We start from the raw sequence: 27672 nt of genomic DNA on the forward strand, positions 1-27672 counted from the left end.
TGGTCAGGGCTTGGGGAGATTCTGTGACCTTCAAGTTGGTGGTTCAGCCTACTTTGTTCTCAGATGACTTGCTGGCCTTACAGAAAGTCTCTTTTCTGCCTCTCCAGCTCCTGAGGTCCTTATGGCTTACAACCCTGGGAAGTTTCTCCCTGTGTCCCCCACCCAGAGTCATAGTCCCTCAGGCTGTCAGTCTTATGACCTTGGCAGAGTGCCCGGGAGGAAGGCCTGATTTGGCTTTTCATTGGGATCTTGGAATCCCCTTTGGGCTGCACTAGTCCCTCCTTTGACCCAGTGGATTAGTTGTTTGTGACAGTCCAGGGAGTATCTTTCTGTGGTGTTTGAGAAGTGGCCACTGTGAACAGAATGTGGTCATGGTGGCTTATATTTATAATGTCAGCACGTGGGAGGTCGAAGCACGAGGATTGCCTCCGGTTCAAGGTGAGTTCTAAAACTGCCTCAAAGAAGTGGTCACTGTGGGGCAGCTAGATTTGCAGTCCTTCTGCTTGAAGCACGTATTGCCTTGGGTTCAGTCACTAATTTCTAAACATATAGCACATCTTGCCTGTGCAAGAAGCCCCTTAAGACAGTGCAGTGGGTTATGGGAGCTTAGGAGGAGTTCTTGGAGCCCCAAATCCTTAGTTCATGTCTGTTCTTACCCAAAGGATTGATAAATCAGACTGAGAAGGATAATTATGAAATTCTTACATTTATTCGGGGAAAAGCAAAAGGAAGCACAGAGCGCTCCTGCCATGGAGAGGGGCAGGAGAGGGGTAAAGAGCCCTGTGGAAATAGCGTGGGTCTCAACCCAGCTCGAGACAAGGGGAGGCTTCCCAGGGCCTGGGAGTTCAGGACAGATGAGCAGCCAACGAAGAGGGAGGCCTTCCCACCTGGTAAAGGTCTGTTTACAACTGCCTTGTGGTGGCCTGGCCTTCAGGCTCAGGTGAGCCGGAGTGAGGGCTTATTGGTCTGGGCAAGAGGCTGGCTCAGAAAGAGGCCAGCCATAAAATCAAATTTTGGGGCTGAGCTTAACCAACCACAATGCCAGGATCAGACTTAAATTCTAGGAAAGGGGAACTCCCTCCCAGGAAGGGGCTGAGGTTTATGGAAAAACAGATCTAGGGAACTCTAGTGTAAGGAGAGGAGAGGACCTTCTTTGACCTGTGGGTAAAGTGGAGACTGCAAGGCCCGACTGAAGGACATTTCTACTCTTTTACCTTCGGGGCCCAGTCACCCTAAACTAAAAAGCTACACGACTCCCTCTCAACAGGACCTGTGTCAGGTCCTGGTGGCTTCCTATCACACTGCAGGGCATGGCGCCGGGGTCAGACTGGCCTAAGTATCACTCAGCGATATAGAACTGGCCCAGTTACCCAATGCCACCAACCCACTGTCTCCTTGCCTCTGCCACAGCGGCCCTGCATGCAAGTGGCTAGGAAATGCCATGGCCCAGGGCGAATGCTTAGTGAGGGATCCAAATTGCTGTGGGCATCAAAGGGTCTTTCATTCATTCACACTTGCACAGCTGATAAACATATGCAGGTTAGGAAAGGCAAACAGTGCTCACAGGTTGATTCCTAAAACATACCACATTTCTCAACTTTACTTTTGAATTGTAAACTTGAATGCTAAAAGTATATCAGGCTATCTTTGCATCTCCTAATAGTCCCTATGGGGTATTGGATTCTATAGAAGAGAAACAAATTGTTCTTGAGTATTTTACACAAGAGTAAGTTCAAGTTCTAATTCAGCATTTCCTAGCAGGGCTAGCTTACTTATTCATGTCTTTAAACAGAGAACTAAATGTATAAGTTCAAATCAGGTCCTTAACATTTTTGCAGCCTGAGACTTGCTCTTCCCATTTTTTTTTTCTTCAGTTTTTCAAGGTAGGTTCTCCCTCTAGCCCGGGCTGACCTGGAATTCACTATGTATTCTCATGGCGGCCTGGACCTCATGACACTCCTCCTGCCTCTGCCTCCCAAGTGCTGGGATTAAAGACGTGTGCCACCACACACAGCCACTCTTCCCAATCTTAATTGCCTTAAATATCTTCCGTGCTGTGATTGGCAGCTGTTGTTGACATTGGTATTATTGGACTTTTTGGTGGAAGAGCAATAAATCAGTTTCCTTTATCAGCAAGCACTCTGAAAATGGACTTCAGATGAACTAACCTGGCAGTGCCAAGCCCATTCTGACCTCGACCCTCCTGAGGTGCCAAAGACTCAGCTTTGGTCAAGGTCCTCAGCCAGGGCATCCCATCCCATCCTAAGAGCAGCAGAGAGTTACAGGTGAAACAGATCCGTTGCTGTGATTCTGCCATCGGCCAAGGCAGGGTTCAGGCCGAGTCAGTCTCCCATTTATAGGGTGAGGAAGCATTTTGGGTGGAACCACATTGGCCTGCATTTCAGCATGGGTTGTTGTGGGAAAGGCCAGGGGTGTGTCTGAAGTGCAGGCTCTGCCGGCTGCCATTGCAAATGTTGGGCCTCACACCCACTCATAGCCTCTGTTTTTTCTTCTGTAACACAAGATTGGTCGGGCTAGTTTTAAGGGCCTTTCTGGCTCCAAAGTACTTATAGCAAACAGACTGTTGGTATAGAAATAGAAGGCTGTTGTGATGGCCTTTCCAATCCTATTTTCTTTTTGCATTTATGCATCAGAAAATGACAGATGGCGAGACCTGGACAGAAAATGCCCTCTTCAGATTGACCAGCCAAGTGCCAGCATTTGGGAATGCCTACCAGAGAAGTGTCAGGATGGCTCCCTGTGGCACCGAGAGGCAGTGACCGCCTGTACAGTCACCAGCCTGATCAAAGACCTCAGCATCAGTGACCACAACGGGAACCCCTCAGCGCCACCCAGCAAGCGCCAGTGCCGGTCACTGTCTTTCTCTGATGAGATGTCTAGCTGCCGGACGTCATGGCGGCCCTTGGGGTCCAAAGTCTGGACTCCTGTGGAGAAGAGACGGTGCTACAGTGGGGGCAGCGTCCAGCGATACTCCAATGGTGTCGGCCCCATGCAGCGGAGCTCCAGCTTCAGCCTCCCTGCCCGGGCTAACGGGCTGTCCTCGCCCTGCCACCAGGTGGGCCTGTACCACCACTTTGGGGGACAGCCGTGCCAAGGGGCACCAGGATCTACCCATTGCGGACAGCCGAGTGACACTTGGAGCCCTGACCCACGTTCGACGGAAGGGGGCCGGCTGGACCTGCAGCGATCGCGCTCTTGCTCACATGAGCAGTTTTCCTTCCTGGAATACTGTCCCCCCTCGGCCAACAGTACCCCCGCCTCAACTCCGGAGCTGGCGAGACGCTCCAGTGGGCTTGCCCGCAGCCGCTCCCAGCCGTGTGTCCTTAACGACAAGAAGGTCGGCGTGAAGCGGCGGCGCCCTGACGAAGCGCAGGAGCAGAGGCCTTCCCTAGACCTTGCCAAGATGGCACAGGTAAGTGTCCCAGAGGCCTGGCGGAGATTTCAGACGCATCTTGGTGCTCAGTGGTGTTTCTGATGTTCCTGGTCTGTGCAGCCCAGTGCCCGATAGCCCTCTCAGAACTGCCCGGGAAGGAGCGAATGCCCTTGCTTTGAAAGTCCTGTCCACAGAAAGATGATTCCAAGTTGTTGCTTCCCTTCCCCCAAAAGGATCTATTTATTTTCCATTTAAAATGAGGCATGTTCTTTCCTTGTGAAGCCCAGTGGTAGCGGGACAAGAGCAGACAGATGGTGAGAGGCAGGCGTCTGCAAGCAGTCCAATGTGATGGACACTAATCCCTTCCCAGCCCTTTGCTGGAGTTCCCCTTTCTTGGAACCCACCCTACAGCCGCTGTGAGACACACACTGGCCTTCAGAGTCACTCGGATTATGCTGATCCCTAGATCAGGGCCACGGGTAATGATTTCAGGAGCAGGGGGAGGGGTGGGTTGTTCCTCTGATTAAACTGTTAGGCCACCAAGAAACTGGTCAGTACCCCCTGGGCCACCTCTGTCACCATCCCCACCAGTCGCTGTAGGAGGGTATCTGCCATGTGCCCCGATTCCTTGGTTTTCACCTCCTTAGTTTTGGAGTTGGTATTGGCCTGCTTGGCGTGAGCGTGGAGTTAGTTACACACTGTCGTCAGAACTACCACTGACGGAGCTGGCTGCACTGGGTTCATGCCAGGGTAGTAAGGGAATAGGACCATGATGAAGCAGCTTGGGGTGCAGGGCTGGCCTTGGTGACTTTTGTCTCCAGGATGGTGGCTGTGGTGCAGAAAAAACATGGCACCGCTGGCTCTGTGTCCACCCAGGAGGCCTCTGTTGCTCAGTGCCACAGCGAAAGCGTGCATGTGTGTGTGCATGCATGCGTGCCCTGCAAAAAAAAAAAAAAATTTTTTTTGTTTGAGGAAATGAGGATCTGTTTCTTGGTGAGAAAGGATCACAGCAGGTTGGCCTTGTTCTTCAGGCCGTGGCTGGCTGGACCCAGGGAAGGCAGGCTTGTGGTATCTGTGCCACCTCAGACGGGCATAACTGGTAAACGTTCTCTAGGCTTCTACTGTTCCTTTCAGCTGGGCCTTCTGCTTTAGAACCAAGACTGTTTCTGTCCTTGGGGTTTTCTTCTGTCCCCTTGGTTGCTCTCCCAGCCTTGAGGTTCGCACTGAAGAAGAGGCGGCAGGAATCTCCCGCTTGGGGCGCGCCCAGTCCCAGAGCCCGCACTCGGAAGCCCGCTTTACTAGCCCGAGTCCTAGTTGTGGCAGCTGGGCAAATGGACGGCGTCCCTGCACGTGCTGTGACTTCAGTCCACACGCTGTCTAGTGGGCAGAATGCAGGCTCTGCGTGCCCTGGGTCACGGTCTGGGGCACCGAGGAGCAGGCCTCCTGTCTCCTTGTCCAGCTTCCATGGTTCCTGTCGTGGCTGCAGGTGAGCCTCCCTCCTTCCCTTGTGGTGGGTCCTTCTGACCACTCACTGGACAGTGACTAAACATGTATTGGGTGCTGAAAGGAAGTTTCCATCTCCAGATAGAGTTTGATAGAATTAAATAGGTAACAGGTCTAGAAAGGCGACAGCATTGGGTGACATCTGAAGAAAATCTAGAGCCTTGAGTTCTGGGTATGATATACAGCTGAAATTAATTTTTTTAAATTTATTTATGAGCAGAGAGTGAGGGAATGCATGCATGGGCGTGCCAGGGCCTCTTGCCACCACAAACAAACTCCAGATGCTTGTGCCACCTTGTGCATCTGGCTCTGCACAGGTTCTGGGAAATTGAACCTGGGCCCTAAGGCCCGGCCAGCAAGCACCTCTAGCTGCTGAGCTATCTTCCAGTCCCTCAGTTAACTTTTTAATGCTAGCTTGTTTTACTTGCTAGTAAGCTAGAGAGTAATAAAAGAAACTTACACATGTCATTAGATTTTACTGGCCACTGCTGGCATCACTAAAGATATTTTCCTGCCTCACTTGGACAGAAACTATTTAAAAATATATTGCTTGGTGGGGCTGTGCCCAGATGTATAGATTGCTTCATTGGCTCCAGGCAGGCCTCCAAGATCCAGGAAGCTCACTGGAGCCTAAGGAGGCTGCCTTGGTTCAGCCTGTCTATCCTTGGCTGTCTCTTTGGCCATGAGTTCTGGGTGGGATAGTGCAAAGGGAAAGTAGAGGGTCACCTAGAAAATAATTTGTCCCCTGTGGCCAGTGGTGAGGGTCCTGGGGACAGAGCCTCTGGACCTTGATCTGTGGCTTAACGCGGCCCAGCTGTGGACCACTTCTCTCTGTGGGGCTCTGCGGCTCTGTAGGCGTTGGCTTTCCATACTGTGATGTGTAGCCCCAGGAGGGAGGCCTTGCTTTTCCACAGGTCCCTGAAACCAGGCCTGGGGCGGTCCTCAACAAGCAGGCATGTCACTGACAGAGGACGGCTGAGGTCGTATGCTGTGGTTCCATCCATCGTTTGTGACTACCTCCCGGAAGAGATGGGCAAGGTGCTTGTAGGGGCTTTCCACATGCAAGGAAGGGCAGGCTCGTTTTCTTGAGCTGTTTCCGGGGTCTTTGGTCATGGTTCAGACATCGGCTTTACGTGTGCATTCTTGTGAAGGAACTTTATTGTGTGGGACTTCTGGGACCAGGTGTATGCTCACTTGAACGGTGCAAGTGTCTTTGCTGTTGACCTTTGGAGCTGCTGAGTGTTAGGGTAAACCTAACTCCTTTGAAGGGCTAAGTGGGGTCTGACTAGGGTCTGGAGCAGGCCCTGAGGGTATGTGAGGTTTCTTCCTGGCCTTCAGACTGGTGGTGGGAGCCAGTGTCCCCCTTTAACTTGCCAGAAGAAAAGGGGCCTGGCCCGAGTGAGATCCAGAAGACAAGAAGAGAGGGCGGTGAGAGCGCTGACATCTGTCCCCGCCCTCCTTTGCATTGCAGCTGAGGTAGGCAGGAGCAAGTGCCCCGGGCATGGCCTCCATGGTAGAACAAGTGTGACCCCAGGGCTTGTTCATCCCACCTGCCCGCCCTTTTGTGAATTCTGAGGCTCTACTGTTGATTAGGCTAGCTAGAGCCCTTCTGGAAATAGTAGTCACATTGGGGTCCACATTTAGGAGGGGACGTTGGCAAACCAGAAGGACTGTATAAAGGGGGCACAGGGTATTGGAGCCCTGGACAGTGGCCTAAATTTCTGTGTAGCAGATACCATCAGAGTGGCAGCGGCAGCAGCTTAGAACTGTGGAAGGCAGAAGAGAAACCACCAGCGTGTGTGTGGCGTGGTTATGTGTACATGCATGTGTGTGTGCGTCTGTGTCCATGTGTATATGTAGATGACCCATGTACATGTATGTGTCCATATGTGCGTGCACCCCTCTCCCGCCGCCCCGTGCACTGGCTGGCAGGGCGAGTGCTGACAAGCGCTTACCCTCCTCACACTTGTGGGGCCGGAGAGGAGTGGGTGACGCCAGAGGTGACTGAGGCCCCGGGTGGGTGTTCCCATCCTTTTCCACATAAGTGGGAAGGAGGCCTCTTGGCCACAGACCTGCCTGCCTTCAACTGTGTGGAGAACCAAGGGTGATGAAATGGTGATAGAATCGGACACCCCCCCCCCCCACCACACACACAGACTCAGTACACACACAGGAAGTGATCGCTCTGGCCTCATTGCTGCTGCTCTTGAAATCGGGGTGGAATTATCCCAGGAGCCCACAGCTATTCCCTCCCCTGCCTCAGCCCTGGGACATGCTGTGTAGCAGCAGCAGTGGCCCTGTCTCTGAGCAGTGAGGATGAGACGCAGTGAAAGGAGGGTAGGCATGCTTTTCATTGTCTTTGATCCTGGTTATTTTATTTTGTTTGAGGTAGGGTCTTGCTCTAGCCCAAGCTGACATGGAATTCACTCTAGTCTCAGGCTGGCCTGAACTCATGGCAATCCTACCTCTGCCTCCCGAGTGCTGGGATTAAAAGTATGCGCCACCATGCCTGGCTCAACTGTGTCTTCCTAAACGTCAAGATTGTGGGCAGAGATGTGGCTAATTATATACCGAGTGAGGAGAGCCCCAGAGAGGAATTGGTACAAAGATTGGTTCAGAAATGTCCGTCCTCCTGTACCTATAGTTATGGCCACTTTGCTCCATGTTGTGAGCTTCTTAAAGACAGCCCCAGGGGTCTGTGTGATCGAGTCCTGCCCAGGCCTGGTCCTGCTGCCCCATCCCCGTACTTTCTTCCTCATGTGATCTTTTGAGGCCCCTTCAGCTTGCAGTGTTCTGTGACGCCACAGCCTCCCCTGTGCACAAGGACAATGTGTGCCATTGAGGGCAGAGCCGTCCTGAACATGGGAGCTGTTCATCAGCAGGGATTTCCCTGACGTTATTAGTTACTGCTCGTTTATGACTTGGCTTGACCACCAAGCATTGCTTGTCTCCAGGCAAGACTGTAGCTATGTGTGGCCATTGGACATGGACCATATATGAGAGCAAAGATCTCAGAGAAAGCGACAATTAATAAGATTACTCATGGATGCCATGCCCCTGGGTGCCATATTTTTAACTCCGAGCTGGTCAGCTTGAAAGAGCAACAAATTGTACTTTTCGACAGGGCTTCAAACAGAAGCAAGACATTCACAGGGAGGGGATGAGATGCCGAAACAGAGGTTTGATTGATTGCAGCTGCCCACACACTGCATCCTCAAACCCCCGGAGGAGGCGTGAGAACAGGCAGCGACTGTTGTGTTAGCAGATGCTGGAGGGGCCTGTGAAAGCTGGCCGGGTGGTGTGGGGCAGGAGCGGAGCACGAGGTAGAAGTGGGCATGCCAGAGCCTGTTGGCGAAGACTTCAAGGGCCGGGGCTCCGCCCACAAGTGCAGAGAACCTGGCGGAGCAAGTCCAAGGGGCTGTGCTGGCAGAGGGGCCGCTGCTGCAGTCCGCAAGGGTTATGACAGATGCTTAATGATAACTCCTGGCTCTTTGTAGGGCAGGGTCACCCTCACGTGAAGCTGTCTTTAGCCAGCCTTCTTTCTGCCCTGTGTACTGGGGATGGTGGCCCTGCTGGCCTGAACCTTTTTGTAGCCTTCTCCTGCCCATCTTGCCAGTGGCTGGTTTTCCTCTGTTTACCTGTCCACTTGCCTTAGACCCTCATCACTCTTGCTGCTGGGACAGGAGACTGTGTTGATGGCAAGAAGAGGAATTCAAAGTGTATCACCCTTGACAACATGGAATGCAGGCAGGAGTCAAGTTATGCTGAGAGAGAGGCATGGAAAGCCCAAAATTCCACTTGGAATGAAAGAAATGCTGAATAGAAGAAAAGACAAAGACGTCTGCAGGCACACGGGAATAGGTGCTTTAGAAGGAAAGCATCCCCAAGATGGGCTTGAGAAACAAAATCTGGGTTTGAGGATGCTGACCAGTGGCAGCCGTGGGCATGCCCATCTGACCCGCCTCCGTGCCTGCTCTTGAGAGCTGTTGTTAATCAATCCTGCTAATTAATCACTCCGCTCAGGGCCTCAGAAGAGGCCATCTTAGCAGCCAGGGCTTACTGACCAGTGGCTGAGCACAACTTGCTATCTCTACTACTACAGTTTCTCTCCTCACTTGTGAGTGAGGCTTCGAGCCCTTGGCATGTAGGGTACATCAAAGCCACTTGGTGATTCAGGAGCCCCAGAAGGCAGCAACCTGGGCCTGTTGACCACAGGTTTGTTGCTTCTGCTGCGTTGCTTTGGGCGTAAGATGTTTTCCCCACCCCTGCAGCTGACCTGTCCAGGTGACTGATCCCTGTGGGGTATAGTGTGGTGGTGTGGCGCTGGGGCAGTGGACTCGGGTAGATTGACGCTCTGCCCCAATCCTGCCACCACTTTTGAATTGTGTCCCCTGAGCAATTACTGACGTGTGTGTGTGTATTCCCATGTCAGGTTTCTAGGGAGGAGCCAGCAGCAAGGATCTAGAATACAGTTGGCACTTGAAGAACACCGCTTGGTTAAAGAAAGCTGAAGCCTGTTAGCCTTTCTCCTGTGCCCGTGGGCCAGTCCCCTCAGCACGGCCACTCTGGTCAGCCTGTGGGCTTGTACTGCGGGCAAGCAGGGATCCTGCCAGCTGTGGAACAGGCTGGGATCAGAACTCTTGATCCCTGGCCTTCCTCATCTCTCACATAGGTGTGTCAGTGAAATTGTAGAGCCCAGTGGGGTTTCTGTGTTTCCAGGAAACCCTTCCTCAGACACCTGCGTTGCTTCTTGTCCCCAGTCACCATCCTCAGGTTGCATAAGCAACCTGCTGAAGGTCACTCGGATTGGAGCCTGGTGTTGACACAAGAGCTTTGATCTCCTGGGGAAGAGGAAAATAGAAGTAGTTCAGCTGGGAATATGCCAGGAGGCAGCGTTTTGTGCCACTCGGTGATTTTCCATGCCTTGGTTGAGAGACATTGTGAGCAGTGGGTGTCTGAGCCTATGAGAGGCGATGGTGCACTTAGGGCTCCAGGGCTCGTGTGAGTGGGTGCTTCTTCTCCTAGGGTACATCTCCAGTGAAACTTGGAACATCTTCAGCTTGCCAGGCCTGCACAGACTGGCACAGAGGCCTGGGAGCATGGGGAGTCAAGGCTCAGGGGCTGTAGCTGGTGGCCAGGAGGAAGTAGGGCCTTCCCTGCTGAGGTCTTAGTGCCTCTCAGGGCAGCGCCAGCCCTGCCATGGGAGGCTTCTGTAGGAAAGGCCTACAGGCCATTGGTACTTGCTTCTGATTTTGTTTCCAAGGACCCACTGGCTGCTGGAGGAAAAGCAAAGTTTGGGCTGAAACAGTAAGGAGACAAAAACAGTCAGAGAGGCTGGACAGATGGCTTAGTCACTAAGGCACTTGCTTGTGAAGCCTAAGAGCCCACGTTCGATTCCCTAGGAAACCTAAGCCAGATGCACATGGTGGCACATACACCTGGAGTTTGTTTGCAGTGGCTGGAGGCCCTGGCGCACCCATTCTCTCCACCCCCCCCCCCCACCTCTCTCTATTTGCCTCTTTTTCTCCCCTGCCTCTCTCAAATTAAAAAACAAAAACACTGGGAGATTGAGACCTCCAGTTGGAGTCCCTGTTCTGGGGCCTCTCAGTCCTTGTGGGCAACCTATGCAGCCTCTCCATCTCCAGTGTCCCTGTCAGGAGGAAGGGCTACAGTCTTCTGCTGATTACATTAGGTTAATCCACACATATGTAGCACCAGGATAGGTGCTCATTAAACCAGCCACCATATTGGGAGCCATATTTGAGGACTCTGGACAGAAATTTATTGGAAGAAAGGAGCGGCTGCCTGCCATGTGAGCTGTGCCACCTCAGAGGTGCGCCCGCAGCGCTGGCATTCCGCCGGCCCTGAGGCCCCAGAGCCCCTGCAGTTTGTCCAGAAGCTTCGTTGAACTGCCACACGGCAATGCTGAGGCCTGTGACAGGTGAATTTTACCTGGTGTATTATAAGAATGGAAAATGGGGGCCAGAGAGATTGGCTCAGCACTTAAGGCACTTACCTGCAAAGCTTAACAACCTGAGTTCAGTTCCCCAGTACCCACATAAAGCCAGATGTACAAAGTGGCACACACATCTGGAGTTTACTTGTAGCGGCTGGAGGCCCTGGCATGCCTGTTCTCTCTGTCTCTCTTGTATCTCTCTCTACTTGCAAACAAATAAGTAAATCATTTAAAACGTTGAAAAAAAGCTAGGCGTGGTGGCACACATCTTTAATCCCAGCACTTGGGAGGCAGAGGTAGGAGGATCATCATGAGTTCGAGGCCACCCTGAGACTACATAGTGAATTCCAGGTCAGCCTGGCCTAGAGCAAGACCCTACCTCGGAAAATCAAAAGTAAAGTAAAAAATAGAGATGTTATGGGGGCAAAGCTGCATTTAGAGTCACAGGAGCTGAGGGTGTGCTCTGCCTCCCATGTGCGGGCTGCCTGTGCCATCGACCTTCCTCTCTGGGTCTTGTATCGCTGTCTTTTTTCTTTTTCCTCTTCCTGTTTTTTCTCTTTTGAGCCAGGGTCATGCCATACAGCTTGAGCTGACCTGTAGTGCGGTGGCAGTTCTCCTGCCTTTGTCCCCAGAATGCTGGGATTACAGACACACAGTCACACGCAGCTTGTAGATTTCTGACCACGGGCACGCCTGTCCAGCTGGGCATAGGTGGGAGTGCCTGGGGCACTGCGCGGTCACAGGTCTCACCCTCAAGTCTGAACCAGTGGGTCTGGCTCAAGCCCCCAGCAAGAGATGGGCTCAAGCACAGCCCGGGAACTGGCTTGCTTCTGTGGAGTTGAAACCCCTTAGCCAGGAGATTAGTGTACAGCCTGGATTCGGTAAGGCCTGGCCTAGAGTAGGGATTCTTGAGCCTGGCCTTTGAAGTCTGAGGACAAGTGCCCACTGAGCTGCTGTGCCAGCTGCACGGGTGCTTGTTGTTGCTGAGTGAGGTACAAGGTTGCTTCAGAAATGTCTAGAAAATACATGGTATTGGATGATTCTAAGGTATAGGTTGTTAAAGTCCAGTTCCTCCTCTCTGACTTTTCAAGTCTTGTGTTTGGGAGTAGAGTGGATGGGCAGGATTCCATGCACTCTGTCCACTTGCTGGGTATGTGGGTGTGCCTGGCTCCCGTTGGTGTTTGAAGCTTCCAGTCTGTTCTGAGCGCATTGGAATCAATGCCTTGAGAGAAACAAGCCAGGCATAGGAACTGTGGGCATAGCAGGCTGGGCACGGTGGCCCCTCAGAGGAGGAGATTTACGACTGAAGGGCATACAGGAGCCACCGTGGGAAGAGGGCAGCGTCACAGGTAGAAACACGTGTAGAGGACAGCGTCAGGAAGGCGGTGGAAGGATTATGTGGCTGGAGCAAAGTTAGGGACACCTTGCATCTTTAAGGTGGGCTCTCAAGAGATACTTGGCTTTTATTTTGAGTACAGCGTGGAAGTGTAAAGGGTTTGAAGCCAGGGCGTGGACAACACCTCGCAGTCTCTAGGCTGTGGTGCACATCATGGACTGAGGGGTCTTGTGGAAGCTGGGAGGCCAGCCAGGGCGCTGCTGAACTATTCTAGAGTGGGCAGGGGTCCTGCTGGAACATGTTAAGGCCTCAAGCAACATGCTGGGACCTGGACCAGCTTAGGAACCACCAAAAGCCTGATCTTGTACAGGCCTCAATGGACAGTCAGTCACCCTAACTAACACCCATATAGTCACTTCTATTAGAATGCCTTGTTTTGTGTTTGCTGATTGTCTCTCCTCTGGCTTACAGACTTACTTTGACTGCATTTCTTATTTATTTATTTAAACTTTTTTTTGTTCACTTTTTTGTTATTTGAGAGTGACAGATACAGAGAGAAAGAGAGAGAGAAAGAACGAGAGAGAAATTGGGCGTGCCAGGGCCTCCAGCCACTGCAAATGAACTCCAGATGCGAGCGCCCCCTTGTGCATCTGGCTAACGTGGGTCCTGGGGAATCGAGCCTCGAACCAGTGTCCTTAGGCTTCACAGGCAAGCGCTTAACTGCTAAGCCATTTCTCCAGCCCTTAGTTTGTTTATTTATTTGAGAGAGAGAATGGGCGAGCCAGGGCCTCCAGCCATTGCAGATGAACTCCAGACCCATGCGCCACTTTGTGCATCTGGCTTACGTGGGTCCTGGGGAATTGAACCTGGGTCCTTTGGCTTTGTAGGCTAGTGCCTTAACTGCTAGGCCATGGCTCCAGCCTTGACTGGGTTTCTTCTTGATCTCCTCCCAGTCCTGTGGAGAGTAGGGGTGTCCACAGGCGTCCGTGGAGCCATCTTGCTCCAGTCCCTGCAGTGGCTTGCCGACAGGGCTGCTGCCCCTCAGAGCCTCAGTCCCCTTGCGAAAGCGTTGCTGTCCTTCGCAGTTTGGAACTAGGCACCTCATTCTGAGCTTGGGGCTAGGGGGAGCCTGGGCTGGCCTCGGGTCACTGGAGGGCTCCTCCCTGGTTTCGCATGCGCGCCATGGCGGATCTTGTGTCGGTTGTGCGACATCTGGTCAGTTTACAACAGCTGGGCAGTGTCCCCTGAAAATAAGGGGCCCGTGGTGGCATCTTGACTCTCCTTATGAAGCTAAGTCCCAGCGGGCACAGGGGAGGAGTACTCTCGACGCACCCAGGAAGGATTTGGGCCTTGCCTGTCTTTTTCCTAGTCCCCCCTCAGGGACATGAGGACAGTGCCTCCTTGGAAAGACTGCCAGGCCCTTAGCAGCCATAGTGCCTGCAGAGCCTGTGAGAGTTCTGGTGACGATCAGAGCAGAAAACAGGTGTCCCAGAGGTGGACATAAGACTGATGGCCGAGTCTGGCTTTGAGCTGAGCACGGCCTGGTGCCTCACCCCGAGGCCATGCAGGCTGCTGGTATACACGGGTCTCCTGCCGAAGGCCGAGAGCTGAGGGCTTCCCTTTGTGACATGGGCCTCTGCCATGCCAGGTGCTGCTTCCACAGCATCTGTCTGTTGACAGGAGATGATTTACTTGGAGCATTTTGTGATTTTGTCTCTCTTGCATTGCATTAGCACCCCTTTGTGAGGCATCAGGCCACAGTGGAGAACTGAGGAAGGCCAGTGCCACCCCAGAGACCACGAGCCCCTCTCTGCTGTGGTCTCCACGCTGACAGGAGCTTGGTCTGGCTTGGCTCAGTGGGGGTTGATTGCTGTTCATGGCCACAGGCTTGACTGTGTCCCCTTTGAAAGTCACTCAGAATGTAACTCTTGGCTAGTCCTTTCTGGGAGGGAGAGAGGTTGATTTTTTTTTTAAAACACCTTTTGGAAAATTACAAGAAATGCAACTCCCAGAAGCTTGATTTGTGAACTTCATTGTGTCTCTAAAGGTCACCAGGTTCTCAGACGTGCTCGCTCTGTGCAGGGCCACTCACGGAGCAGGTGAAGGTGGCTGTTTGTTGCCAAAGTCCTGTGTGAGGAGAGTACGGCAGGCCCTTGGAGCAGCCACGGGCTGACTGAGAAGCTGTCCTAACTGAGCGCTGGGAGAACTGGCCTCCCCGACAAGCGCAGGAAGCAGTCGTCCGGGCAGCTGCACTGCGTGACCCCCGCTTCTCCGCTTGTCCAGAGTGGTGAGGAGGGGTCCAGGCTGGCCTGGTTCTTTGCCCAGCCTCCCCCATCTGGTCCCTTCCTTTCAGGCTGGAGAGATGGCTTTAGCAGTTAACGTGCTTGCCTGTGAAGCCCAGGCACCCAGGTTTGACTCCCCAGTACCCACAGAAAGCCAGATGCACAAAGTGGTGCATGAGTCTGGAATTCATTTACAGTGGTTAGAGGCTCTAGTACACCCATTTTCTCTCTCTCTCTGTCTCTGTCTCTCTCTCTCTCTCAAATAAATAGGTAAAAAACAACAACAACAAAAAACAACAACTTTCTTTTTCGAGGTAGGGTCTCACTCTAATTCAGGCTGACCTGGAATTCACCATGTCATCTCAGGGTGGCCTCGAACTCATGGTGATCCCCCTACCTCTGAGTGCTGGGATTAAAGGCCACCACGCCCAGCTGTTTAAAAAAAAAACAACAACTTTTTTTTAAAAAAAGACTTCCTTTCAGGTTCTGCTTTTCTCATAGAAGTTCCTTTGAAGTGGCTAGCATGCCCCAGGAGGGAGACGAGGTGTTAGAAACTGGCTTTCTGAGCCCCAGAAGGAAGGCCCTTGTTGATCTGACTGCAGATTGGTGAGAGGACAGGTGGTTGTCATGAGGGCCGCTGTGCCCCACCAGGCTCTGTCTGGCTCATCTCTAGGCAGCTCAGCCTCTGTTTCTCATCAGGACCAGCAAGGTAACAGGATGAGGCAAGGACCCCGGGAGGAGGGTCGTTGAGCCCCTCTCCTCATGCTGCCCTGTCCCCATGTCCCCTGTCAGTGCCAGAGGCAGAGCTTCCAATTCTGATGCCATCTGGGGTGTCGTGAGTTTGTTTTCTCTGCTGATTAAAGAGTTGATAAGCTGGAAATTGTTTGAAGAATAAAGTTGGTTTTAGAGTATTTCAGAGTAAGAGGGAAAGAAAGCAGCCCCGTCTGTGAGGAGGGGGCTTTCAGAGCTGGAAAACCCACAGTTTTGGCGGGAACTGAACTTTTACTCATCCACTCTGTGACAGGTCAGCTTGAGGGAAGATGAGAGGTGCTGGTTGGCCCACAATGCGTCCAGTACTGCACTGGTCCCAGAAAGCCCACTGAGCCAGGCCAGAAAGGAGGAGGAGGAGGAGTGGAGTCACCCCCTTTGCCAGCTTGACCCCTAATTCTTTTTCTGTCTGCCTAGCCAAGGAAAGTGGCTATCTCCTACATTTCAATTCTAACTTCATCCACTCTGCACATACTCATGTCTAATCCGTATCACCCTTATAACCGGAACCTAGCTTAAAATAGGCCTAATCCACCCAGAGAGTTTGCATCTCGCTTTGATCTAGGGCAGTCTTGAACAGTGAAGTTTCTTGGCAACGGATGCCAAATTGAAATGGATAAACATGAGGGCAGGCGGGGAGCCCCAGCAGAAAAGCTGGGGAAATGTAAGTAGGCCTGCTCAAAGAAGTCCAGGCAGAAGGGGTGAGATACTCTGAGGACGTGCGGGTTGGTTGTGAAGTATTCATCCTTTGGCAGGGATAAGGAGGACTCCTCTAAAAGGATGTGAGGCTCACTGTCCCTCAGCAGAGGACACATGCCTTCAGTTTGTTTTGCAACGAAAGCCAAGCAGATGTATCAAACACCAGGTGCCTGTTTTGCAGTTCCTTTCTTGTTACCAGGACAGAACAGCTGACCAGAGTCAGTCTTGGGAAGCTTACAGTTCTGAGGGGTAGCATCCTCATGGCAGGGAAAAGCAGAGCTGAGGCTGGACATCACGTCTTGCCACAGCAGCTGGAAGATAGCAGCAAGAGTGAGCTGGTGCTGGCCAGGGTGGCCAAACTTTGTGGACCTCAAGACCTCACCAAGTGATATTTTTCCTCCAGTAAGGCTCCACTTCCCAAATGGCCTCCAGCTTGTGTGAGACTTGATCACAAACACACAGGATGTGGGGGACAGGTCACCTTCACATTGCCATAGACTGCGTCTGCCAATCGTCAGGTGACAGGATGCCAGAAACAAGGACTGATGGGGTTCCTGCAGAGCCAGGTGGGCCTGTGCAGACTGCTGGTGAGCCATTTACCAGGCAGTGGGTCTGGGTAGGTCTTCCCCTGGGCCTGTGTCTTCTTCCTCATCCTCCTTTCCTTTCCCCTTTCCTTCCTTCCCTCTACCGCCCCTCCCTCCCTTCCTTTCTGTCTGTGTCTGTTGAGATGTGTACATGCCATGGTGTGTGTGTCCACTGAGGGTGTGTGGAGGCCAGAGGACAGCTCTTGGGTGTTGGTCCGCCTCATTTGAGGCAGGGTCTCATTATTCGCTGCTCCATTTGTCAGGCTGGCTAGACCACGAGCTTTCTGGGAGATTCTTCTGTACCCGTCTTGGCATAAGCATGCTGTATTATTTTGTGTGGGTTCTGGGAATTGATCTCCAGGTACTCAAGCTTGTGTGGCAAGCTCATTGTCCCCTGCAGTACCTCCCCAGCCCTGGGCATCCCTGTGAGTGAGAACGTGAAGCAGAGGCAAGTGTGTGGAGAGCTCTCTCTGCTACTTGTGCTCCTGAGCAGGAGTGCTGTCTTGTGCAGTTTCTCATGCAGTCTGAGGCATCCGCTGAAGGGCATCCTGGGAGGGATGGAGCTTGGAGGCTCTGCAGGGGAGTGCTGGCCACATACAAAATTCCAAGTTTTCTGGTACCCACAGATGAAACAAGAAAAAACTTTTTTTTTTTTTTTTTTTTTTTTTTTTTTTTTTTTGCTTGTTTTTCAAGGTAGGGTCTCATCTAGCTCAGGCTGACCTAGAATTCACTGTGTAGTCTCAAGGTGGCCTTGAACTCTCAGCAATCCTCCTACTTCTGCCTCCTAAGTGCTGGGATTAAAGTCATGTACCGCCACACCTGGCTTGAAACAATTACCTTTAATAATAGAGTGTATCTAACCTGTTATTTCCAAAATACTATCATTTTAATGTGATCAGCATAAACAAATAACTTATGGGATGTTTTATATTCTTTTCCATATTTTAAGCTTCTAAGATCCAAGGAGTATGTTACCTCATGATGGGTCCGTTTGATTTGGACACAGTTCTGGTGCTTGTTGGGCACATGTGGCAGTGACTGCCATTAATGGGCAGAGCTGGGTTGGCACGCAGTCGCGCTGTTAGGTACCAGGCGGCTGAACTGTCAGACTCGAGGCTTGCCGCGTAGTACACAGGGAGGTCCTGAGGGTGAGAGTAAGAGACGAGGTTGGGAGTCAGCCTTGTTGAGGTGGCTTGTCTCTGCCGCTTGGTAGGATCCCTGTGCCACCTGGGAAAGGATGGTTTAGACAACTTGATGGCAGAAGCAGGGCATCAGCTTGGTACGCAGTATGCAAATGCCGCTGAGCCAGCTTTGAGTGGGGTGCTGGGGAATTTATACCTTGTTCCACTGTGGGCAAGTTCGGGGTAGGAGAGGTCGTACCATGTACTTGTGCTTGGTCCTCCTCAGTGGGGGGGCCGTCCCCTGCCTCCCCAGCCATGCAGAGAGCTTGAGGTTGTAAGCTGTAGACTAGTCCTCAGAGAGTTTCTGGCCTACCCTAAGGGCCCACCCAGGCCCTCTTCCCGAGCCACGCAGACAACCTGAGGCTGTGAGCTGGACTGCTCAAAGAGTTCCTCAACCATCTGACAGGCCCAGGGCTCGAGCAGGACAGGGCTGCTGGCTCTGGCCGGCCTCTGTACCCTGCCTTGGTGTTCCCCTTCCCTCACTACTAAGGGAAGGAGCTTCTCCATGTATCTTTCCCGCAGACAACTGAGTCAGAAGTGGCTTTCTGTTCTCAGGAGCTGAGAAAAGCAGAGGCAGTGCTCCTGAATTAGATTATGAAGCAAACTAATGGGTAATCTGGTCCCAGAGGCTGGGACGAGGCAGGTCACTTAGCTTCTCTGGGCCCTGGATCCTTGTCTCTGCGAAGTGCACTGAGTGAGTGCATGGAGAGCAGAACAGGACCTGCACGTAGAGTTCGCTCAGGAAGCCGTAAGCCATTGCTCGGGAGCCAGGGCCACCAGTGCCCTTGAGTGGGCAGGGACTCCCAAGAGAAAGCCCAGATGCCTGGTCTTGGGCCCAGCCTGGTGCTGCCATACCAGGTGACTTCCTGCAGGTGAAGCTGGCAGCTGCTGGACTTCATGCCATGTGCTTGAGTTTCCCTCTCAGGGCTGCATCCTGGGAGTTTCGAAGACTTTGGGTCTCTGCTAGTCCGTGACAAAACAGCAAGTCATGGTGGTAGAGCTGGCCATGGAGCCCAGGCCACTGATGTCCCCTCCCCCCAGTTGTTTAGTGTCCCAGAGGGGAACAGATTGTGAGGGTGGCTAAAAGGCTGCATAAGTCACCAGGTATAAAAATATTTTTGTTTATTTGCAAGCAGAGAGGTAGAAGAGAGACAGACAGAACGAGAATGGAAGTACCAGGGCCTCCAGCCACTGCTTATGTGGGTACTGGGGAATTGAACCTGGGTCATTAGGCTTTGCAGGCAAGTCCCTTTACTGCTGAGCCATCTGTCCAGCCCCCCAGAGGCCTTCTCTGGCTGGGGCTGGGCCTGTTCTCTAGGGACGCCACCCAGCATGTGGGAGGACCCTGGAATGATCTTGACTGTGATAGCTCCGCTTTGGAGGCCTGGGAAATGTGGATGCTGCGAGGGTAGGCCATGGCCTGCAGAGCAGGCTGAGCTCTGAGCCACTTTACAGGGCTCCAGGAGGGACTTGAGGCTCCAGTAAGCCTGTGTCTGATTTGCTGGCTTTGGGTACCCTGGGGACTAGTCTGGAAGGAGGGTCCACATGTTCAAGTTGCTTCCTCTTTACAGTGGAGAGGGATACCTGCTCACCACAGGGGTGTTGTGGGTGGGCGAGACATAAGCCTGTGCACTGACTTGCCCAGGGCCATGGGGACCTGCAGCTTGTGCTGTAGCCAAGCTCTGTTCAGCCTGTGTTCAGCATTGACCCCGCATCAGCCCATTTTAGTTGCAGTGTTCATGCGAGCTGGCAGAGATGCCGAGGGTTAGCTTTGCCCAAGGGACTTGGGAAGCTTGGCCCAGAGCACCTCAGGTTGGTGGAAGGAGGAAGGTTGTAAGTCACTGTATTCTCCAGATAATTCTGTAGGGAATGAGGCTGCTGGTTGACACCCTGGAAGAGCATGGGTACTGGGCAGAGACAGCTTGTAGCTCACAGTGAGCAGTTCACTGACCAGTGCCTAGCATTGCTCAGCCATTTGATGGAAATTTGGAATTTGGCCCCTACTCCAGACCTGCCACATCACAATCTGTATTTGGACATGATCAACTTAGCTTTCAAAGGGCCTGGATGTAGGAAGGGGCCCCTGTGGGTGGTCACTGGCTTATCTTTGGTCCCAGGCAGCCCCTCTACGTATTCCTCTTGCAGCTGGAGATGACAGCTTGTCCCTGGGCCGGAGCCTTATCTGACCAGCCTTTCTCTAGTGTCAGCCCTTCCCTACCTTGTGGTTTGGGTCAGCTTCCTGTCACTGTCCCTTCTTCCCACAAGTGAGGATAGCACAGTTCCCTGGAGTCGCACACCTCGTTGGCTGCCGGCGTTAACCCTCGAAGCTGTGGTCAGCATGCAGATCAGCTCCTGTCACGTTCCGGCCTCAGACCTGTACTTTGCCTTTGTGTCCTTTCTCCACCGTGCTCTTCAGGAAGGGATGAAATTTGAGAAAGAGGACACAGCTCGCTGGCTCCACCCTGGCCCTGCGTTATGAGGAAGCGGCCACAGAGCTGCCCCTCTGTCTGGTGGCACCCACAGCTTCAGTGCCAGGCTGGTCCCAGTAAGGGAGAGGAGGAAGGAGAGAGGGACAAGACAGACGGAGACCGTGTCCTGGATGGCTAGTGATCTTCTGGGGCCATACTCGTATGATGTTCAGAGACAAGGGTGGGCGAGAACCGAACTAAATTTGAGCTTTGCTCCTCTGTGTGAAAACTCCAGTGACCTCTTCGTTTCTCAAAGGCTACTTTTCACTTGGTCCTGGCTTCTTACTGGCATGAGTGTTGGGGTGTGGTAACCCAGCCTCTGAGCTGTGTGATCAACATGAGCACCCTGAACTCTGGAGGGCCTGTGCCCATGGTACTAGTGTGCCAGAAAGATGCCAGCAGTTCACTGAATACTTATTTTGAATGGCTGGCTGGACAGCTGGACAGTCGAACAAAGTGAAGCAAAGGGCCCGGGCTTTTTCCCTGAAGGGCGAGTCAGCTGCTGCAGCATTGATGCTGTGTAAAGGCAAAGGTGACACTGTTCTTCCAGGCCATGGGGCGGCGTAGGTAGTTGTATTGCGTTGTCCTTAGAACCCTGGAAAGTGGCTCTTTGCTGTGTATGTTTTACACCAGTGGAGACTGTCCATTCAGAGTCACTGCCATAGCCCAAGGCCAGGCGTTGCTCCAGGGTGTGTTCTCGTGCTGCTCGTCCCATCTCAGGGGTCCACACAGGACTGTAGGGCCAGCGAGGGCTCGCCTCATGTGGCTGATTTGCCAGGCCGCTCCTGGAGTGGGCACACAGTGCAGTCAGCATGAAGACACCCAACAGGCCGAGGGACAGCTGCCCAGTGCTAAGAGGGGATTTCACTGAATATTGCCTAGGTAGTCTAGTCTGGCCCCTGCTGCACCAGCTGTCAGAGCTGTCTAGACAGTCTGAGGTGACAGTTGTCACCGTTGTGGATAAGGTAGACTAAAATTGGATTATTTCTGCAATCTGAGACCAGTTTGAAGCAATGACTGAGCGGGGCACTAAAGGTGCCTTTGGTGAAGCCCTGTAACCTCCTGAAGGGGCAGTCACAAGAGGTTGTGGGCAGAGCAGAAAATTAAGGGCTCCTTCTGTTCCTTATTCTGACCTTCTCAATTGCTCCATCCTGAAGACCCCGGAGAAACCCATGGAGAGCAGCCATGACACTGCCCAGAGCCTGCTAACCTGGTGATGACTGGCGTCTGGTCCCAGGTTTGGCGTCTTGCTGGCCTCTGTGCTGGGGACCTGGTTTTCAGGAGGAGCGGGCCTGGGCCTTGTTGTCCTGTGCAGGCATGGCGGCTCAGGGGGAGCCCTGGGCGTCTCTCTTCTTAGCCTTCTCTGACCTCTAGCCTCCGTAGGGGGGGGGCTGCAGAGAACGCCCTTGTCACAGCGAGGCCTCACAGAGTGCTCACAGGGATGAGACCCCGTGTCTCAGGCTCTGGAGGGTTATAAAATACCCCCATCTGAGCTTTGCAAGTGGATCCGGAGACCTCTGAGGCAGGCTTTCTACGGGACTTAAAACTGTGTTTTCTAGGGATGGTGATAGCTTGCACCTCAAACCTAGGAGCCCTCAAGCCACAGCCCCTACCTAGGCCAGCTACTCTGCTGATTGCCCATTACCACACAGCTATGCCTCTCGGTGACAACATTGTCTGGCTCTCATGCTGCAGCACAGAGACCCCCATGGTCTATAGAGCCTAATAACTTATTCTTTGGTTCCTGAGCTAAATGGCCCTGTTCTTCAGTATCCCTATTTAGAAAATAACTGAATTACTTAGAATTTCTCACCAAAAGCTGGCCCTTGAAAGGGCTTGGGACTATTACATTGGTGGTCAGGAATGTGTGACAGTGATGTGAGGTGACCCACCCAATTGTCTCAGGCCTTGCCTCACCCTAGGCTGGCTCCTGCATGGCCATTCCTTTGCTTCTCGAGTGGCACATAAGCATGCTGGTGGGCAGGGTCTACGGAAGAGGAGTGCCAGGGTACCTGTGTCGGAACAGGTTGAGTATTCCTCCAGTCTTGGTGCACAAGAGCACCATTGGTGGAACCTTGCTCAGGAAGCATCTGCTGGCTGCCTGTCAGTCCCCGTGCCGTCGGTCCAGGCTGCCTGTCAGTCCCCCGTGCCGTCGGTCCAGGCTGCCTGTCAGTCCGCGTGCCGTCGGTCCAGGCTGCCTGTCAGTCCGCGTGCCGTCGGTCCAGGCTGCCTGTCAGTCCGCGTGCCGTTGGTCCAGGCTGCCTGTCCAGTCCCCGTGCCGTCGGTCCAGGCTGCCTGTCCAGTCCGCGTGCCGTTGGTCCAGGCTGCCTGTCCAGTCCGCGTGCCGTTGGTCCAGGCTGCCTGTCCAGTCCCCGTGCCGTCGGTCCAGGCTGCCTGTCCAGTCCCCGTGCCGTCGGTCCAGGCTGCCCTCAGTCACTGCCATGCTTGAGAACCCGGAGCGGAGCAAGGACTGTTCACGCTTCCGCTTTCGCTCACTCACTCTCTCCTGGCCCTCGAGGAACAAGCCCCAAACCCAAACTGTCCAAGCAGCCCTGGGATTCTCATCACTCAGGACAAACCCCCGGAAAGTTCTTCCTGGATAGGGAGCTAGGAATTTCCCTGCTGGCCAGTTGTATTTCTGGGCTCCAAGGTGAATGAACAACCGGTTTGGAAATTGCTAGTGGAGATTAATTTGTGGTAAAAGAATTTGGCCTTGCCGGATGGTTTTGCAGCAGCTTTGAAAAAAAAAGGGGGCCGGGATGGTTGGCCTCAGCTTTTAGAAGCCTCACGTGGCGGTGGGTCTATCCTGTGCCCCGCCTCATACCCAGTCAACAGAGGCCTGTCCCCCCTTGGAGGCTGTCCCTGTCTGAGCTGCCAGCCACCGCCTTCTTCAGGGGTTGAAGTGCCTCTGGGGACCCAGGGTTGTGGTTGGAAAGTTCTCGGTGTGTCCAAGAACTACTTCCACTGAAGCTGTTGGGTTGGGCCCTGCTGAGCTGTGGAGTGGTGAGGGGCAAGGAGGCCAAGCTGACCACGAGGAAGTGTCCCCGTCCCTGGGCTCCCCCAGGGCTGCCGTGCCGGGGCAGCTCTACTTAAGCAGAGGTGGAAGCAGTCGTGATTTTCCAAAGGGAGTTTGCTATCCAAGGCTGTAGAGGCCCCCACGTCCTACAAACTGAGCCCCGCCGTGTGCTGCTTGCTGGGGTTGGGGCCATGCCTTAAGCTCCATCCGTGCCTGGGAGAGAGCCACACAGGCAAGTAACTGGGGTGAAGCGTGTGCTGAACTGAGGTGCCAGAAACACTGTGGGGGTCCTTGTGAAGGAACTGATGAAAATGATGAAGTTATAACCCCCGCTGTCTCACTGTCCCGGGTGCTGCTCTAAATCCCCTACGCAGACTGGACACTGATCTGCCCGTCAGCCCTGACACAGAGGCTGCTGTTGTCATGCCAGGCCACAGGAGTTCAGAGGTTGGAGGAAATGGCGTACGTCCCTAAGGGCGTGGTACTGCTCCTGGCAGGTGCGGGGCTGGAGCTCCGACTGTGGCTGGGAGTGTGTGCTGAGCCTGGACACCACAGCCCTGGAGGAGAGCAGGCTATGGAGCCAGGTAGACAGAGGGGTGAGCAAGGCCCGTCAGCTCACAGCATGACACCTGTCTGGGTTGCTGGGATCAGGTAAGTCTGCCCGAGCACGGCCATTCTCAGGAAGTCAGTCCACATCAGGTCACTCAGCTAACGTGCTACCAGGGCTGGGCATTGGCAGTGCACACAGAGGAACTGCTGGACTCTTCTGGAGTCTGTAGCCTGGGACCCGTGCTGAGATGACCCAGGGCTTTGGTACTGGGCACTTCTGTGGTGGTGTAGCAAATAGCATATGGGCCAATGGTGTCCCCTTTCCTGAACATACCAGGGTTTTCTTCATATCTAGCAAAGGAGTTCACTGGTTCCTCTCACCCTGCATGTGTCTGCTGAATGAGGCTGGGAACTGAGCAGGCTTTGAGTGAGACATCACTGGTTGCAACCCAGATGATGTTAGAGTGCCCGCCTAGTTCTGTGGTCTCTAATGTTGGTGGTTAGTCTGGCCTACATATCATCGTAGCTATTTTCAGTGGCCAAAGAGGAAAAAGACAAGATAGAAAGGAGCCTGCCTGGCTGCCGGGAGGCCATGGGCTGATTGGGAGCATGGCCTTTGGAACAGGTGGAGTTCTGTGAATGTAGCTGTGGGACTTAAAGCAAGTCATTGAATTTCACAAAGCCTTTGCTTCCTCATCTGTGAAACAGGAGTGAAAATAAGGGCTTAAATCAAACAGCCTCTCTCTCTTCTTCCCTCATTCCCTTGGGACTTAATATACATAATGAGTGCCCAACTCATGAGAAATATTAACATTCTGGCTTATCACTTGGAGTTATTTCCATGCTAGGTATGTTAGTGCACACCTGTGCTCCCATCATTAAAAAAGCTAAGGTAGGACGATCACTAAGATAACAAGACCCTGCCTTAGAAGAAGAAAAGAGTAATTTCCAGATTCATTCATTTATTGTTTCTCCTGGCTACCCAGTGAGCACATATACACAGAGGTTCAGAAGCACAGGATGTGACATTTCCCTTCAGTGCACCTACAGAGGTGGCCAGCTTTGGCTGTTGGTGTGAAACCTTGCAGTTCTTTTGCTAAACAGTTATAATCTCAATAATGGGGGCTCTTGGCATGCTGTCTAGCCCCAAGGTTTTAACTAGTCTGCATATGCAAGTGTGAAGAAGTGACAAAAAGTACAAGCTTGTTTCTCAGAGGGGAGACTGAAAGAACCACAAGTTAAGCAACAGAATATATGCTTAATACTGATTTCTCACTGCACAATGAGAAAGACATACAGTTTAAATAGTTCTTGGCCCTGTATAAGAACTGAATTCTTTGGGCCAAAGCATAGGAATGTGTTGATGCCGTGTTTCCTTGGTTTGCAATAATTCTGTTGTTTCTTTCACATCGAATTTCATAACCCCACCATGCAGGCAGGCTGTTGAATCGTTGTACTGTTCACCCAAAGGGTCGCCTCTGCTGGCCACGCGGACCACGCTTAGCCAGGTGTGTGTGTCTCGTCTGTGAAGCACAGTATTTTCTGCTCTCCTTCCTGCACCAGGACTCTGGACGACTGACTGAATAGTGCCTGCTTTTGTCATCATTTTACTCCCAATGCCACCTGCACCTGAGGGCAAGCTGCTTGCTCTGTGTCATTTTCTTCAAGCCAGTTCTTCTTTTATGGCCATGTGCCTAGGAACACCTATGCTCCCACTATAGCAGGGCTCCCTGGGGCGGCTGGCCACACAGAGTGGGAGCATGTCTTCATGAGCAAGCCCAGGTGCACCTGAACAGCTTGCCTTCTTCTGAGGTCTTGAGCGGAATCTGGGTTCTTCCTTTGTATTTACGAAGGACTATTTCCACTTCTCTCTCTTTCTCTCTGTGCCCCCTGGTCCTTCTTCCTCTCCCTTCCTCTTCCCCTTCCCCTTCACATCTTCCTGGGACCTACTATGTACTGGGCACCACAGAGCAAGAAAAATGAAAGCAAAACCCATCCTACCCTCTCTGTGGCTCTACCTAGGGGCGGTTCTGTTTAGCACATCCTTGCCTGGTGTGGGCACCGAGGAGACAGTGTAGAGCATCATGGCTGAGGAGCCTGCCCTCTGGAAGCTTCTGTCTGATGTAGATACACAGTAAGGATGAACAAAGACTATTTCAGACAATGCTGTGAAAACTGGGAGCCTGGGAAATGGCAGAGGCAGTGGACAGAGAAGCAGGAGGCCTTTCCCTAGAGGGTGGCATGAGGAACCTTCAGAGGCTGGCTGAAGCTAGCCATGGCTGGGCAGTGCCTGGCTGAGAACATGAGCTGGCTGTCCACCATGCTGGTTGAACCCCCTCCAGGATTAGGAAGCCCTGGCAGCAAGGGGCGTTTGCCAGAGTCCCAGCGTGGGCTCCTTCTCATTCCTCAACATCTCATGTGTCACGCTACTGTCGGCCCAAGAACGTGGGGACAGGCAGGGAAGCGTCAGGCTCAGGAGCGTGTGGTTTGCCTGCTACCAAGAAGGCTCTGGTGCCAGCTCTGGGTTTAAATGGAAGCCCTGGGCCAGTCAGCTAACCGTGTGCTATGGGAGAGAAGGGTGCTATGGTGGGGGGGGGGTCTTGAGGTATGGGTAGAGAGATAAGGGGTTGTGTCTAGAGTCTAGCCATGTGACCTGAATGTGACAGAACACTGGACAGCCCTCCGTCCAGCCAGGAGTGTCCAGTGTGGCAGTGAAGTTACCGATGGCTCGTAGCTGGGCCCTGGGAGGCAGTCCTGATCCTGTAGCTCTGAGTCATGTCCATCACCTGAAACAGTATGTCCCAGAAGCTTGAGGCCTGTATGCACCCACAGCTCCTGTAACCGGGGTGCTGTTTTGGGAAACGTGGTCCATGCCAGTCTTGAGTGTTGGCAAAGTAATCCCCATGCCATTCCTGCCTGTCTTGCTTTTAAAAGAAACCAGTGACCTGGTGTGAACTCACCCAACCGGGCTCCCCAGGCCAAGTGCGGACAGGGGGAGCGGGTTACACAGGGCTGCCCCGCTCCTCTCTTAAGTGGCTGGCTCACACTCCCAGGGACTCAGAGCTTGGGAGGAGAACGTCAAAGGCCTTTGCCAACGCTGCATCCGTGTTTCAGAGCCGTGGTAGTACCAGGGAGTGAAGTCTGGTCACCGTGTAGCAGCGTGTCTGGAAGGAGACCCTCCCGCAGTGGCGTAGCCTTTTCGTCCAGCGTGTCAGCTCTGGAGCGCCCCCTGCCTGTGCACTGTCTCCCTGGCGCTGGCCAGGAGGGGTGTGGGAGGGATGAATCAGAGGTGGGTTCTCCTTCTAGTAACTCTATACCGTTTGTTCTGCTGGAAGTGGAAAACCAGCCCTCATCACCCGCGTCACCATCCTCCCACCTGCAGTCCTCTGTGGAACTAGAAATGCCTCCCTGGGAGCGCCCCTTTCCTCCCCACCCGCCCTGGCATGGCAGCGGCAGGCGGAAGCGCCTCTTCCCCAGAGCGCCTGTTCCACTGCGGTCTGGTTTCAGTCCTGGCCGAGCAGCGTTGCTGCTCAGACCCGGCGTTCGGGAGGACACGCAGGCCGCAGGCTGCGGCTCTTGTTCTACGACCTTTCCCGGGCCTGCCTCGTTGCCTGAGGATTGCCGTTATACTTGGCACGATCCAGGTACGCCGTTCAGATCACGACGTGCGCTTTTCTTGTTCAACGCTTTATAATTATTTCCTTTGGGAATGTTGTGTGCCTTTTTCTTTAAGATAGAGCCCAAGAGCCAGTTTTACTGTGTTAGAGGCACCCTCACTAGTGGCTGGTGTCCAGTGAGTCCCTTGACTGTCCCCAGCGCTTGTCATCCTTGTGTTCACAGAGCTGCCTGGCAACCTTCTGGAAGCCTGCCAGGTGTAACCCAGCCCCGAAGGTTTACCTCTTTGCCAGTCAGTGTAAAAGCAAGCTGGAGTGTTTA

General features: G+C 53.2%; 1 protein-coding gene across 1 annotated transcript in view; it reads left to right on the plus strand.

The window, feature by feature from the left end:
• Positions 1–27672, plus strand: part of Fam53b (family with sequence similarity 53 member B) — a 78785-nt gene that overhangs the window by 23617 nt on the left and 27496 nt on the right. The window contains exon 3 of the mRNA XM_004659264.2: positions 2655–3433. Coding sequence (XP_004659321.2) covers positions 2655–3433 — 779 coding nt within the window. The remainder of the gene's footprint in view (positions 1–2654; positions 3434–27672) is intronic.

Source organism: Jaculus jaculus, chromosome 1, assembly GCF_020740685.1.
Source record: "Jaculus jaculus isolate mJacJac1 chromosome 1, mJacJac1.mat.Y.cur, whole genome shotgun sequence".
NCBI classification, from domain to species: domain Eukaryota; kingdom Metazoa; phylum Chordata; class Mammalia; order Rodentia; family Dipodidae; genus Jaculus; species Jaculus jaculus.